Source organism: Orcinus orca, chromosome 20 (assembly GCF_937001465.1).
Source record: "Orcinus orca chromosome 20, mOrcOrc1.1, whole genome shotgun sequence".
Classification (NCBI taxonomy): Eukaryota; Metazoa; Chordata; class Mammalia; order Artiodactyla; family Delphinidae; genus Orcinus; species Orcinus orca.
The window spans coordinates 45,380,440-45,393,402 of NC_064578.1; the positions used below are offsets into that span (position 1 = coordinate 45,380,440).

General features: G+C 52.4%; 1 protein-coding gene across 15 annotated transcripts in view; it reads left to right on the forward strand.

Moving 5' to 3' along the window:
- Window positions 1-12,963, forward strand: part of SIPA1L3 (signal induced proliferation associated 1 like 3) — a 237,901-nt gene that overhangs the window by 130,469 nt on the left and 94,469 nt on the right. For all 15 annotated transcript variants that reach the window (XR_004479297.2, XR_004479296.2, XR_004479295.2 and 12 more), the window contains one exon: window positions 9,017-10,846. Coding sequence is in view for 12 of the 15 variants with exons in the window: in XM_033413796.2 (XP_033269687.1) it covers window positions 9,325-10,846 (1,522 nt within the window). In the remaining 3 variants the exon portion in view is untranslated. The remainder of the gene's footprint in view (window positions 1-9,016; window positions 10,847-12,963) is intronic.

Here is a 12,963-nt window from a genome sequence, read left to right on the forward strand (position 1 = left end):
CCCGCCTCCAGGGCCTCTCGCACACCTGCCCTCCTGCCCCTCTGCCTGGGCCCGCTGTGGCCAGTGTGCTCACTCCCTCTGACATTTGCGGCCTCTTGAGGCTTGGTGTCAGACGCTCCTCTCTTTGCTCTGTCCATTTCTTCCACTCTCCTCAGCCCTGGCTACATGTTGGAATCAGCTGCAGAGCTTTTAAAAGACACTCAGGGGCTTCCCTGGTGGCAGTGGTTGAGAGTGCGCCTGCCGATGCAGGGGACATGGGTTCGTGCCCCGGTCCGGGAAGATCCCACATGCCGCGGAGCAGCTGGGCCCGTGAGCCATGGCTGCTGAGCCTGCGCTCCGCAACCGGAAAAAAAAAAAAAAAAAAAAAAGACACTCAGGCCTGGGCGCCACCCCAAACCAGCTGATCCAGACTCTCTAGGGGTGGGGTGTGAACACCTGTATTTTTATTAAGCTCCCCGGTGCCTCTAATGGACAGCTGGGGGAGAGAACCACCGTCTCAGACAACCCAAGAGAGCCTTATATATGGGCCGCTCCCAGCTTTCCTGCCCCAGCACGTCAGCCTCGCTCATCAGCACACCTGGGGCACGGCAGGCGCCCTCTCTTGATGCAGACCCCAGGTCAGAGGGCACCCCCTCTCTGAGCCTTCAGGGTGGGACCTCCTCCCAACCTGTCACAGCATTACATTTTATTTCTTTATATGGCTGACTACCCTTTGAAGTTCCCTTGTTTTCTGTCTTTGTTTACTTATTTCTCTGGCTTCCTTCTACTGGAAGTAAGTTCTTAAGGGGTGGGGAGCGTGGTCTGCCCTGCTCAGGGCTATATCTTCAGCTCCTATTACAGCACATAGTAGATGCTTTAAGAAATTTATTGAATAAATTAATGGATTTTAAGTGCTTAGTGTTTGTGGAATAAATGAGTTATACATGCCTAGTAAATGGTGAATAAGTGAATAAGTTTTTAGTGCTTTTTTTGACTGAATGAATTTTTTGGACTGAATGATTTGTAAGAACGTGATAGATGTGGGAATTCCCTGGCGGTCCAGCAGTTAGGGCTCCGCGCTTTCACTGCCAAGGGCCCAGGTTTCATCCCTGGTCGGGCAACTAAGATCCCACAAGCCCCGCAGTGTGGCCAAAAAAAAAAAAAAAGAATGTGGTAGGTGTTTGTTATATGAGTGAGTGAATGAATGAATGAGTTTTAAGGACTAACTAGTTCTTTTTTTTTTTTTTTTAATTTATTATTTTTGGCTGCGTTGGGTCTTTGTTGCTGCCCGCAGGCTTTCTCTAGTTGTGGCGAGTGGGGGCTACTCTTCGTTGCGGTGCGCGGGCTTCTCACTGCAGTGGCTTCTCTTGTTGCAGATCACGGGCTCTAGGTGCACAGGCTTCCATAGTTATGGCATGCAGGCTTCAGTAGCTGTGGCTCGCGGGCTCTAGAGCGCAGGCTTACTAGTTGTAACGCACTGGCTTAGTTGCTCCGCGGCATGTGGGATCTTCCCGGACCAGGGCTCGGACCCATGTCCCCTGGATTGGCAGGCAGATTCTTAACCACTGCACCACCAGGGAAGCCCAAGGACTAACTAGTTCTTACTGGACAAATGAATGACTTGTATGTGCCCCGAAACTGCTGAATCGCCACTGTGTCCCTGGAGGAGTCATTGTTCTCCGTGAGCCTCTGAGAGTAGCCCTCAGACTTGGTGCCACAACACTGAGCTATCCAGAGCTCACGGGTCCCACTGAGCCCCCATCACAATGACTGGGTCGTGTTTCCATAAAGGAGAAACATCTGGAGTAGACCAGGGCAGCCCTGGACACAGAGGCTATATAGGATGGAGGCCCTGGATGCCTACTTAGCAACCCTCTCATCTAAGGCCTGTGAAGGGGCAGCATACATACACACACACACAGACACTCTCTCTCCCCCCAACACATTACTTTCAGCTTCTTCCCAGGGGCAGACACACTTGGGCACCAAGCAAGCCCTACCTACCCTCAGGTCACGGACCCCAACTGAGACGGTGCTTCCTGGTCCAGAATGAAGTCATTCATCCACTCATTTATTTAGCAGATATTTATTAATGGCCTACTGTGCGTCAGGCTTGTGCCACAGGTGCAGGCAGTGACTTACATTCAGTGCCTCACAAACTTCACATATGGGAAACAATTAATTACGTGGTAAATTACTTACATATATGTATATATTTTTAATATTTATTCATTTTTGTCTGCATTGGGTCTTAGTTGGGGCATGCAAGGTCTTCCTTGTGGCATGCGGGCTCTTCATTGTGGCGCGTGGGCTTCTGTCTAGTTGTGGCAGGCGGGCTCCAGAGTGTGTGGGCTCTGTGGTTGCAGCACGCGGGCTCTTTAGTTGAGGCACGTGGGGTCAGTAGTTGCGGCGCGTGGGCTTAGTTGCCCCGCAGCATGTGGGATTTTAGTTCCCCAGCCAGGGATCGAACCCAGGGATCAAACCCATGTCACCTGCATTGGAAGGCGGATTCTTAACCCTGGACCACCAGGGAGGTCTCTGCTTACATATATTGATGCAGGTACCACCAAAGGGAAATGCAGAGAGCTCAGGTTGGGGATTGAACTGGTTGGTGAGAAACGAAGCTTAGGTGGAGAAAGTGTCATTTGTCCTGAGTCTTGAGAAAGAATTACCTAGGTAAAGGAAGGCGAGCAGGAATGGCATGTACAAAGGTCCTGAGACAGCAGGGAAGATGGGTGTGAGGGGAACTGAAAGAGGGACATTGTGGCCTGGGCTCCAAGAGCAAGGGGAAGAGGAAAGGGAGCCTGGAGGACTGAGAGGAAGATTTTGAATTTTTTTGTGTGGAAAAGGGCCCTTAGGAGCACAGGAACAGAAGCAGAGACACCAGTGAGGCTGTGGTGTAGTGAACCGGTGAAAGTCACAGCAGCTCAGACCAGAGGGCTGGTGGGAGAGAAAGATGGATTCGGATATGCTGTGGGGAGAGTCAACAGGACGTGGGGTGGTGAATTGGACGTGTGGAGTGAGGGAGAGGAAGTGTGAAGGATGACATTGACGTTTCCAGTTTGAGCCCTTGGGTGGAAGTAAGTGCCTTTTGCTGAGATGCAGAGGAAGCAGATGGCCAGTTGCATTCCTGTTCTGACAGATATTCTGGTGTACCACCCTGCTGACATCTCTTGTCTTGATTTGGCCAATAAAATGTAGTTTGCAGAAGTGACACGTGTCATTCCTGAGCAGGAACTTTAAGGGCCATTGCATGGTTCAACCATGTCTTTTCCCTCTGAGATTGGCAGGGTCTCAGGTGAAGGGCTACTCCCTCAACTGGGAACAAATCTGACATGAGCGGGGCCCTTGGCCAACCCATGATGGACATGCAGTATGAACAAGAAACAAACCCTTGCTGTGTAAGCCTCTGAGCACTTGAGGTCCTTTGTTAGTGTAATGTAGCTCAGCCCGTCCTGACTGTCCTGAGAAGGGGCAAGTTTTGTGGTTGGGAGAGGTCAAGAGTCAGGCTGGGAATGTTCAGTTTGCAGTGCATATGAGATACAGACATGGTGGTGTCAAGTAAGCAGGTAAGTACCTGAGTTTGGAACTCAGAAGAGCAGTTGTACCTGGAGATAATTTATTGCGTGTCACCGCTGAAGAAAATGAGAATCACGAGGTGCAGGAGGCTGCCTGTGATCACTGGGAGGGCGGGTGCTTGAGCTCAGGACTGCCTCACTTCAGGAATGAAGCAGCTGGGGTCAGTCCCAACTCTGCCACCTCACAGTCATATGGTCTGGGACACATTCCTTCCTTCCTGTTTCCTCGTGTGTAAGCTGGAGATAATAATGATATCTACCTCATGGAGCTGCTGTGAGGGTTAAGAGAAATATAAACGTCGGGTGCTTAGACAAGGACCTGGACCACAGAAGGGTCATACGTGGTAGCTGTTGTTACAGATGTTGTTTTGTTGTTGTTTTGTCATGTAACTAAAATGTCCAGAGGTGGGAAGTGGAATCGGGTTGGCTTCAGGTCCAGGCTTGATGTAGAGACGCAAATGATGACTACAGCCCCCAGATTGTCTGTAACTCTCAGCCCCTTTCACAGATGGTTCTCCCCTCATGGTCACAAGATGGCTACAGTGATTCCATCTTTCACATCCTCTCCGGCTCAGGGTAAAAGGGAAAAGCACAGTCTTCAGCCCCAGCATTTCTAGCAAAGACATCACTAGGTCTCTGGTTCTGATTGAATTGTGTGATTTGTTCCTGACCTTGAGAAGAAGCCCTCCTCTAGCCCATTGGGTGGAGGTCAGAGTGGGCAGGTTCTCAAAGGGAGATCTGGGCTGTTGTTGGAAAAAGGAGTCATGGAGGCTAGGGGAGCAAACTACAAATGTCTAACACTGGAAGGCTTGTGTTTTTCCCTTTTCCTCTGCTCTGTGAGGTTCCGGCAGATATTGTGACCCCACAGAGCAGGGCCCTTCAGAGCCAGGACACTGGGGCCATGGTGCTGGCCTGTCCGCCTGCTGTTCTAGCCTCCAGGCTTTGGGGGCCTGATAAGGAAACATCCTCTCAGCTCAGAGTTCCCCAGCTTCTTTACAAATGACAGTCTGGGAGCTCTTACACAGATACACCATTAGTTGCCTGCTCTTCTAACAGACCCTGACGTTTTCTGGGAACCAGTGTGGCCAGCCCCAGGGATGAGTCCTCAGTGGCCCATGGGCAATCAGGATGATCATAGACTCTGGCTGGCTTCACCAGCTTCTCTGGCAACTGGAGTGGCCATAAGGGACCACATCCTGGCCAATGAGACATAAAAGAATGTCTGTGGAGGGAGGGGCAATGTTCTGGCAATGTTCTCCTTCCTGATTAGGGTCAGATCTGTAAGAACACTCTTACATCATCCCTTTCTTTACCCCTCGCCAGTAGTTCAGTGAGAGGCATGGCTGTGGCTGCCAGCTTGTGACCACGGGGCCACAAGCCAAAGATGTAAGCCAGCAGAACACTGCGGGACGGCAGTGGGGGAGAAAGAGAAAACGCCTGACGTCATTTCCCTGTACCAAGTGTGGAGCTGCCATATCTGGCCTCCTCGTTACGTGATATAATGAAGTGTCTTCATTGCCCAAGACACCATTGGACGGTATTGTTACTTGCAGCCAAATGCCTCCCACCTGACTCACCCACTGTCGCTTGCTTCTCATTGTGCCACTGCCTTGGCCCCATTTGTTCCCCTCCACCATCCGCAGGTGCCTTCTTTGCACACAGCACCGTGTCTTAGTCAAGGTCCTCAGATGCCGGCAGCAAAAGCCTTGCTTGACAGTCTTGGGCAGAGGCAGATTTATCAGTGGCTTACAGAATCAACAGGAGGCCAGAGGAGCAATTGTAGAAAAGAGGCAGGAGCCAAGCAACACTGGAAGAAAGGAACGCCAGGGCCCCTAGCAAGTGACATGTAGGAAAAGTCAGATCCACATCCCCCGCTACTGCAGGACACCCTCCAGCCTTTTATGCTCTGCTGAGGTCCTGTGCCCACCCCTGGCTGTGCTTCTGTAATTGCGGGGAAGAACTCCTGCCAAAGATATGCGAAGGAACGGTGATAATAGCAGGGACCGTGAGGTAGATGGTATTATCCCCATTTTACGGATTGAAATTGAGTCACAGTTTCAGTAACCAGTCCGTGGCACACCAGTATCTGAACCCAGGCAGTCTGGCTCTCATAACAAGAGGTTCCCCATCAGGAAGATCAGAGTGCTTCTAGGAAGAGGGAGTTCGACAGAGACAGCTGGAAAGGGACCAGTGGGCACCGGTCCCTGAATCCCAGAGAGGCTGTGGGTATCATACACTCAGTCTGTGAACGTCACAAGGAGACTCAGCTGCACCTGCTCGGGGAAGGGATTTGTGCAGAGACCGGGGCCTCAAGAACATCTGTGTGTTTTCATAGAAGGGAGCAAAGCGAATTGGGGGTTTCTGACTGAGCTGAAACAAAATGCCATCAGCAAAGCCCATCTGTCAGAGGTGTTTGCACAAGCAAGTCAGGGTCGCATCGGGGCCACTGCGTTTCCCAGCCAGCCCAAACGTGACCTCAAAGGACTAATCCTCTGCCAGGCTGACCCAAGGGCACAGCTGGGCTGCCAAGCGGCGCCAACAGTGCCCTCAGCTGGTCGGGATACCCCAGCCTGGCCTGGGATCCGGGGCCCAGCAGAGTTTGGGGCTGCCCTCAGGCCCTCATCTCTGGCAAAGCTGAAGACCAGTCACCGAAAGTCACAAACCAGCAGCCCCTGCTCACATCAGGCCCGCATACTTACTTTGTTGGCCCTTGTTGTGGTGTGTGTTGGTAATTCATCTGTTGACTAAGAATACATGTAAGTAATGCAAATGGTAGCCAGTGGTGTGCAATAAAAAGTAAGGCTCCTTTCTGCCCCTTCTTCCAAAACACAGATCCTAGGGATACACAGTAGCTCACATTCTTTTTTTTTTTTTTTTTAACATCTTTATTGGGGTATAATTGCTTTACAATGGTGTGTTAGTTTCTGCTTTATAACAAAGTGAATCAGTTATACAAGCTCACATTCTTATGGGGGGAGGGAGGCCAGGAATAAATCAGAGACATAAGTGAGTATAAGTACTAAAGAAAATAAATGAAGCAGGGATGGGGCTGGGAGTGGAGAGGAAAGATACCCAGTTTCCCTCCCCAGGGGCAACCACCATGAGCAGTTTCTTGAAAGTCCTTTTAGAGGTCATCTCTGCATGTTAGTTTGTTGCTGTCGTAGCTGTTGTTTTTGTTTTTCAGGTTGGGAGATGTTGCATACAGTTCTAGATTTCTGTTTTCTCTTGAAAAATCCCATGATCAGGCATCCACATGCCCGCAAGGCTTGGTTGCAGAAGCTGAGGCCCAGCTGCCTCTTTAGAGGACGCTCTGCTCTCCAGGTCCCCGCGGCTTCACCTGGCCTCCATCTCCCCTAACCAGCCCAACCCTGGGTACTCTCCACTTTCCTGCCCCTTCTCTGCCACCTCCCCTGTATGCCTCCCTGTGGTACCTTCAGGAATGCTCATGGGGAACCAGGAAGAGGGCGCTTTGCGCCCCAGCCCCACCTCTCCCCTCACCTGGTTCTTTCTCAGAGGCTATAGGCTCCCCTTCTTTTTTGCTCCATGAATCTGCTTCATGCTTCCCCGGCGGTGCCTCTCTGCCAGCTAACTCCATACCTCTAGGCATGAGTTGTGAAATGCCTCCTACACGTGTACACGTGCGTGTACACACACACACACTCATACACATGCTCACACAGGAGGCCTTCCACTTACTCAGAAAGCACCAACACTCACTGACTCACATGAGTCAGTCACATCACTCACAATGGCCATGTCCAGTTCCACATTCCAAGGGAAAGTAATTGTTAGTCACCTTGAGTCAGATGTCCAGGCCGACCCAGCACTCTGCTGCCCTGAATAAAATCAGTACTGTTGGCAGGAGAAAGAGGCACAGCTGCTGGGACAAGCAGCAGGTTCTGCCACAGGCTATGATCCACTTTCCCCTTCCTTCCCCACTGAGGGTTTCATCTTCCAGAAGCTCAGGGTAGAGACAAAGGGAAGTGATCCTGCAGAGTACTTTATGTTGCCGGGCAGAAGAAGAATGAACTCCCTTCCCCAGAGGTCCGCAAGTCAGGATGCACTAAACACATCAGGTCAGGTGGAGGCCGTCTGTTCGCTCATTCATACACTTGTGAACAAGTGTCCTGGACACTATTCCAGGAGCTGGGGCTACATCAGTGAACAACACAGATCGCCCTGCCGTTCTGGAACTGATAATTTAGTGATGGAGATAACCAGTAAATAGCAAACTAATTTCAATTAGTGGTAACCTCTAAGGGAAAAGAAGAGAGCAGAGTGACAGAGAAAGGCTCCTAGAGTGGTTTGGGAAGGCTTCATTAAAGAATGAATATCAAGTTAGGGAACCAGCCTGGTGAAGGACCGAGGAAGGATACCCACACATCCTGGATGGGGCCTGATATGTCAGAAGAACAGAAAAGAAGGCCAGTGTGATGGGAGAGGCACATCCCTTAGTTGGGGCTGGGGAGAGGCAACAGGGAGACTGGCCACTCCTGTGGGGCTCATGAGCCAGCGGAAGGAATTTGGATTTTATTCTAATGCAGTAAGAAGCCACTGGGGACCTGTCAGCAAAGAAGCAATAGGAGCTGATCTGCCAGCTCTCATAGTATCAATATTTATTAATCACATAGATTTCTAGAGACATTCCGTCCCCCAAATCCACCAGTGCTTATGGTGACTCCTCCATCTTTTTCACTTCCTTTCTGGCGGGGTGGCTGGTCAGGTGGACTACAAAACAGATGGACAACCGTGCAGCCTCTGTGTACAACCACCAGTAGACAGGACTCATGGGGGGCAGAGGAACATGTGCAGTGACACCACGGGGAACAGTCAGCCAGATCCTGAAAGTGAGAAGCGCCACAGGACAAGTGGCCTCATTCCTTCCATAAGTAAATAGCATCAAGATGGAGGAGGGGGGGTTGTAGAGTAGTGGAGACTTAAGAAATATATATGCCAAAGCAGGGTACAGATCTTGTTTGGATCCTGATTTGAACAAGTCAACTTTCAAAAGACATCTTTGAGACAGTGCGGGGAAATGTAATGCAGTTGGGGTATTACATGACATTAAAGAATTCTTATTTATCTAGATGGGTAGGATAAAGGTATCGTGGTTACTTTTTTTTTTTTGAAGGCCTTATATGCTAGAGATACAAGCTAAATTATTTATAGGTAAAATGGCCTGATGTCTGGGATTTATTCTAAAATATTGTGCCAAAAACAAAGTGGAGGAGTAGGGGAACAGATGAAACAGGAATGGCCAATAGTTAATAGTGTTGAAGCTGGTGGGGTGGCTTATCGTGTCCTCCTCTCTGCTTTGGGGTATGTTTGAAATTTTCCATAGTAAAACGGTTTTTGTGGTTTTGTTTGTTTTTATATGAGTAAAGCTGTCAAAAACAAAAGGTCATTCTCTGGGAGCAGTATAACGTCACATCTCACCTTTGCCTTTTCTCCCTTTTCAGCATGGCAGGGAAGGCACCCCTGCAGCCTGCCAGCCCTCGTGCACACCTGCTGCTTGCTCAGCCCCACTGAGCCACTCAGTCTGGAGGCCCTGGGACAGCGCCTGCCTCGTGAGGTTGTCCTGGCTCAGTTGTCCACAGCGATGGTGGAGAACTGGACTCCACAGGCTCACAACCTTCCCGACAGGCTTCAGGGGCCAGAATCCTTCATCCTGGGACTGGTGGCCCTGAACAATGGCTGAGGGCCAGGGGACCCCATAAAGTTAGTCTACAGCTTTCAGGGGCCAGTAGCACTCCAGTGCCCGTGGACTATGGCCACCTATCGGCCCATTCCCAACGATGGTGTGGACCTGGCCGTCAGCTGTGGGACCAGGGCAGCCGATGTCCTCCCTGGCCCGCACACAGGGGACTACGCTCCCGTGGGATTCTGGGTCCAGAACGGCAGCATGCCCCAGCCTGTGGGTGAGAGCCCAGCCAGTGCCACCACCCGCCCCAGTCCCACCACCCCCGCGGTGCCCAAGATGGGCGTGCGGGCAAGAGTGGCCGACTGGCCACCCAAGCGGGAGGCCCTGAGAGAACAGAACAACCCCAGCCCCTCACAGGACACAGATGGCACAAAGGCCACAAAGGTGGCCCATTCCATGAGAAGCGTACAGAACGGACAGCCCCCCACCAGCACCCCGGCTTCCTCAGGGTCCAAAGCCTTGCACCGACTCTCCAGGAGAAGGTCTAAGGATGTGGAGTTCCAGGACGGGTGGCCCCGGTCCCCCGGCAGGGCCTTCCTCCCGCTGCGGCACCGCAGCAGCAGCGAGATCACCCTCAGCGAGTGCGACCTGGAGGACGCGGCGGAGCCCCGGGGCGCCCGGCACACGGGGGCGCTGCCGCTCTTCCGCGAGTATGGGAGCACGTCCTCCATCGACGTGCAGGGTGTGCCCGAGCAGAGCTTCTTCGACATCCTCAATGAGTTCCGCAGCGAGCAGCCCGAGGCCCGGGGTGCCCCGAGCCTCACTGAGCTCCTGCGGGCCGATCCCGGCCGACACGTCGCGGGGGGCGGCAGTGGAGCCAAGGGGGACGCCCGCAACGGGCAGCCCGCCAAGGACGGCCTGCTGCCACTGCAGCCCATGAAGGAGAAGGAGAAGGCCCGGAAGAAGTCCACGCGGGGCCTGGGCGGTGGGGATGCGGTGGACTCGTCCATCTTCCGGAAGCTGCGGAGCAGTAAAGCCGAGGGCGAAGCGGCCCGGTGCCCCGGGGAGGCCGAGGACGGCCGGAGCCCCCCGGAGGCCAGCAGGCCGTGGGTCTGCCAGAAGAGCTTCGCCCATTTCGACGTGCAGAGTATGCTGTTCGACCTCAACGAGGCGGCCGCCAACCGGGCGTCCACGGCCCAGCGGCGGAACACGACCACCGGGGCCTCGGCCGCCTCGGCCATGGCGTCCCTCACGGCGTCGCGGGCCCACAGCCTCGGCGGCCTGGACCCCGCCTTCACCAGCACGGAGGACTTGAACTGCAAGGAGAACCTGGAGCAGGATCTCGGCGACGACAACAGCAACGACCTGCTGCTCAGCTGCCCGCACTTCCGCAACGAGATCGGCGGTGAGTGCGAGCGCAACGTGAGCTTCTCCCGGGCGGCCGCGGGCTCCACGGGCAGCAGCGGTGGGGGCGGCGGAGAGGGCCGCCCTCCGGAGCCCGCCCTGAGCGCCTACCGCACCAACGCCAGCATCTCGGTGCTGGAGGTGCCCAAGGAACAGCAGAGGACGCAGAGTCGCCCACGGCAGTACAGCATCGAGCACGTGGACCTGGGCGCCCGCTACTACCAGGACTACTTCGTGGGCAAAGGTGAGGTGGGGGCAGACAGGTGGGCAGCACCTGGTCTCTGAGACTGTCACTGCTCATTCATTCGCTGCCAGGCCCTTCCCTGGGCACCGAGGGTGCAGAAAGACACAAGACCTCCCTCAGAGAGGGGCTGTGAGGATGCAGGGAGTCCAGCCTCATGACACATGGGTAGCACTTTAAAACCCCGAGCTACATGAAACAGTAGATATGCATTAACTTAGCAAATATGTGCTTGGGTCATCTATGTGCCAGGGCACTTTCTAGAGCTGGGGGATACAGTATTGACCAGCTTGAAACAAAAACCTTGTCTTCCTAATGTCTTAGTGGGGTAAGACAAAGAATAAAACTAGATAAATATGTAAGGTGTGGTGAGTGGCAAGTGCGGTGGAGAAAAGTAAAGCAGGGAAGAGGGAAACAGTGTCAGTGCTGGGAGTTGCATTTTCAGTAGGGAATGGTCAGGGAGGGCCTCCTAGTGAGTGCCCTTTGAGTACTGAGGTGAAGGAGGTGAGGGAGGGAGGCTTGTGGAGATTGAGGACAGTGTTCCTGACACGGGAAACAAGTGCAATAGTCCTGGAACACTGGAGGAATAGGATGGAGGCCAGTGTTGCTGGGACAGAGTGACTGAGGGAGAGTGGAAGGAGCTGAGACAGGTGACAGGGGCAGATCATGTGGGACTTTGTGAGCCACAGTGAGGACTCTCACTTTTACCCTGAGTGAGATGGGGCCGCAGGAAAGTTCTGAGCAGGAGAGGGCCTTGATCTGACTCAGGTATTCTCAGCATCCCTCTAGGGAACAGGCTGTGGGGGCAGGGGGAGCTGGGAGACCGAGGAGGAGGCTGCTGCAATGGTCCAGGCAGGAGATGGTGATAGGGAGGTCTAGGGGAGCCTAGGAGGGGGGAAGAAGCTGGCAGGTTCTGGATTCCCTTTGACGGCGGAGCCGTTGATGTTTGGAGGGTGTTAACACAGGCATCACACATGGTGAAGTTCATTAGTGCTGATGAGGCAATCCTAGGAGGCAGCAGAGCATAGTGCAGAGACCACAAACCCAGGCAGCCTCGGGGACCAGGCAGGAGACAATAGAGGGAAGCAAACCAGGCAGGGACTGCACAAAGGGCAGCTCCTGCTCAGCTCCAGCTCACTGTTGTCATCAGGAAGTATAGACAAGCTCAGTGTTGCCAGCCTTTCCAATTTTTCTAGATTCTCCTGAAATTCAGATTTTTTTAGTATGGATTCTCCTATATCAATTCAGAATTGAATTGATATAGTAACAGGCTTAAAACAACATAGAAGTTTATTTGTCTCACATAAAGAAGTCTGGAGATGTGCAGCCCAGGACTGGTATGGTTACTCCTCAGAAACAGTGGAATGCCAGCCTTAGTGCAATGGCCTCCGAGCCCTCAGGGTGGTCTCCTGGTCCAAGATGGCTGCTGGAGTTCCAGCCATCACATCCATGATTCCAGGCAAAGAAAAGGAGGAAAGGATTCGGGCAAAATGTCAACTCAGCACCCCTACCTTTTTTTTTTTTCAAGTCAGCCCCTTGTAAAGAACATTTTTAGAAGTCCCAGCCAACTGCTTCTGGTTATTGGCCACACCTGTCTGCAAGGCAGGCTGGGAAATGTTAGTTTTTAGGTAGACATAGCCCCTCTCTTTTCTTCCTCCAAGAACAGAGGGTTTCTCTTAAAATGAAAGAAGGGAAGAATAGGTAACGGATAGGCAGCCAGTACTCCACAGCAACTAGTTTAAAATTTTTTTTAAAGCAGTATCCTAGTCAAATACAACAAATGTCAACTAGATCGTCCAGAGTACAGTCTCTGGAGGTCCACCAGTGTTGGAGTCCGACAGCCCTGGGTTTGGGATGTCTTTTTCATAGCTTATTAGCTACGTGACACATTTTACCCCTTGGACTCCGTGTCCTCATGTGAGGAACAGAGATGATTGTAGCAGCATCACATGCCCAGAAACAAAATGACACAGAGACTGAAAATTAAGGGGTGAAAAAAGAAGTTCAGACAGTCACTAACCAAGAGAAAACTGGTGAGGTGACATCAGTATCACACAAAATAGATTTCAAGGCTAAAAGCTTTGTTAGAAGAACCAAAAGGGCCATTTCTTATTGACTTT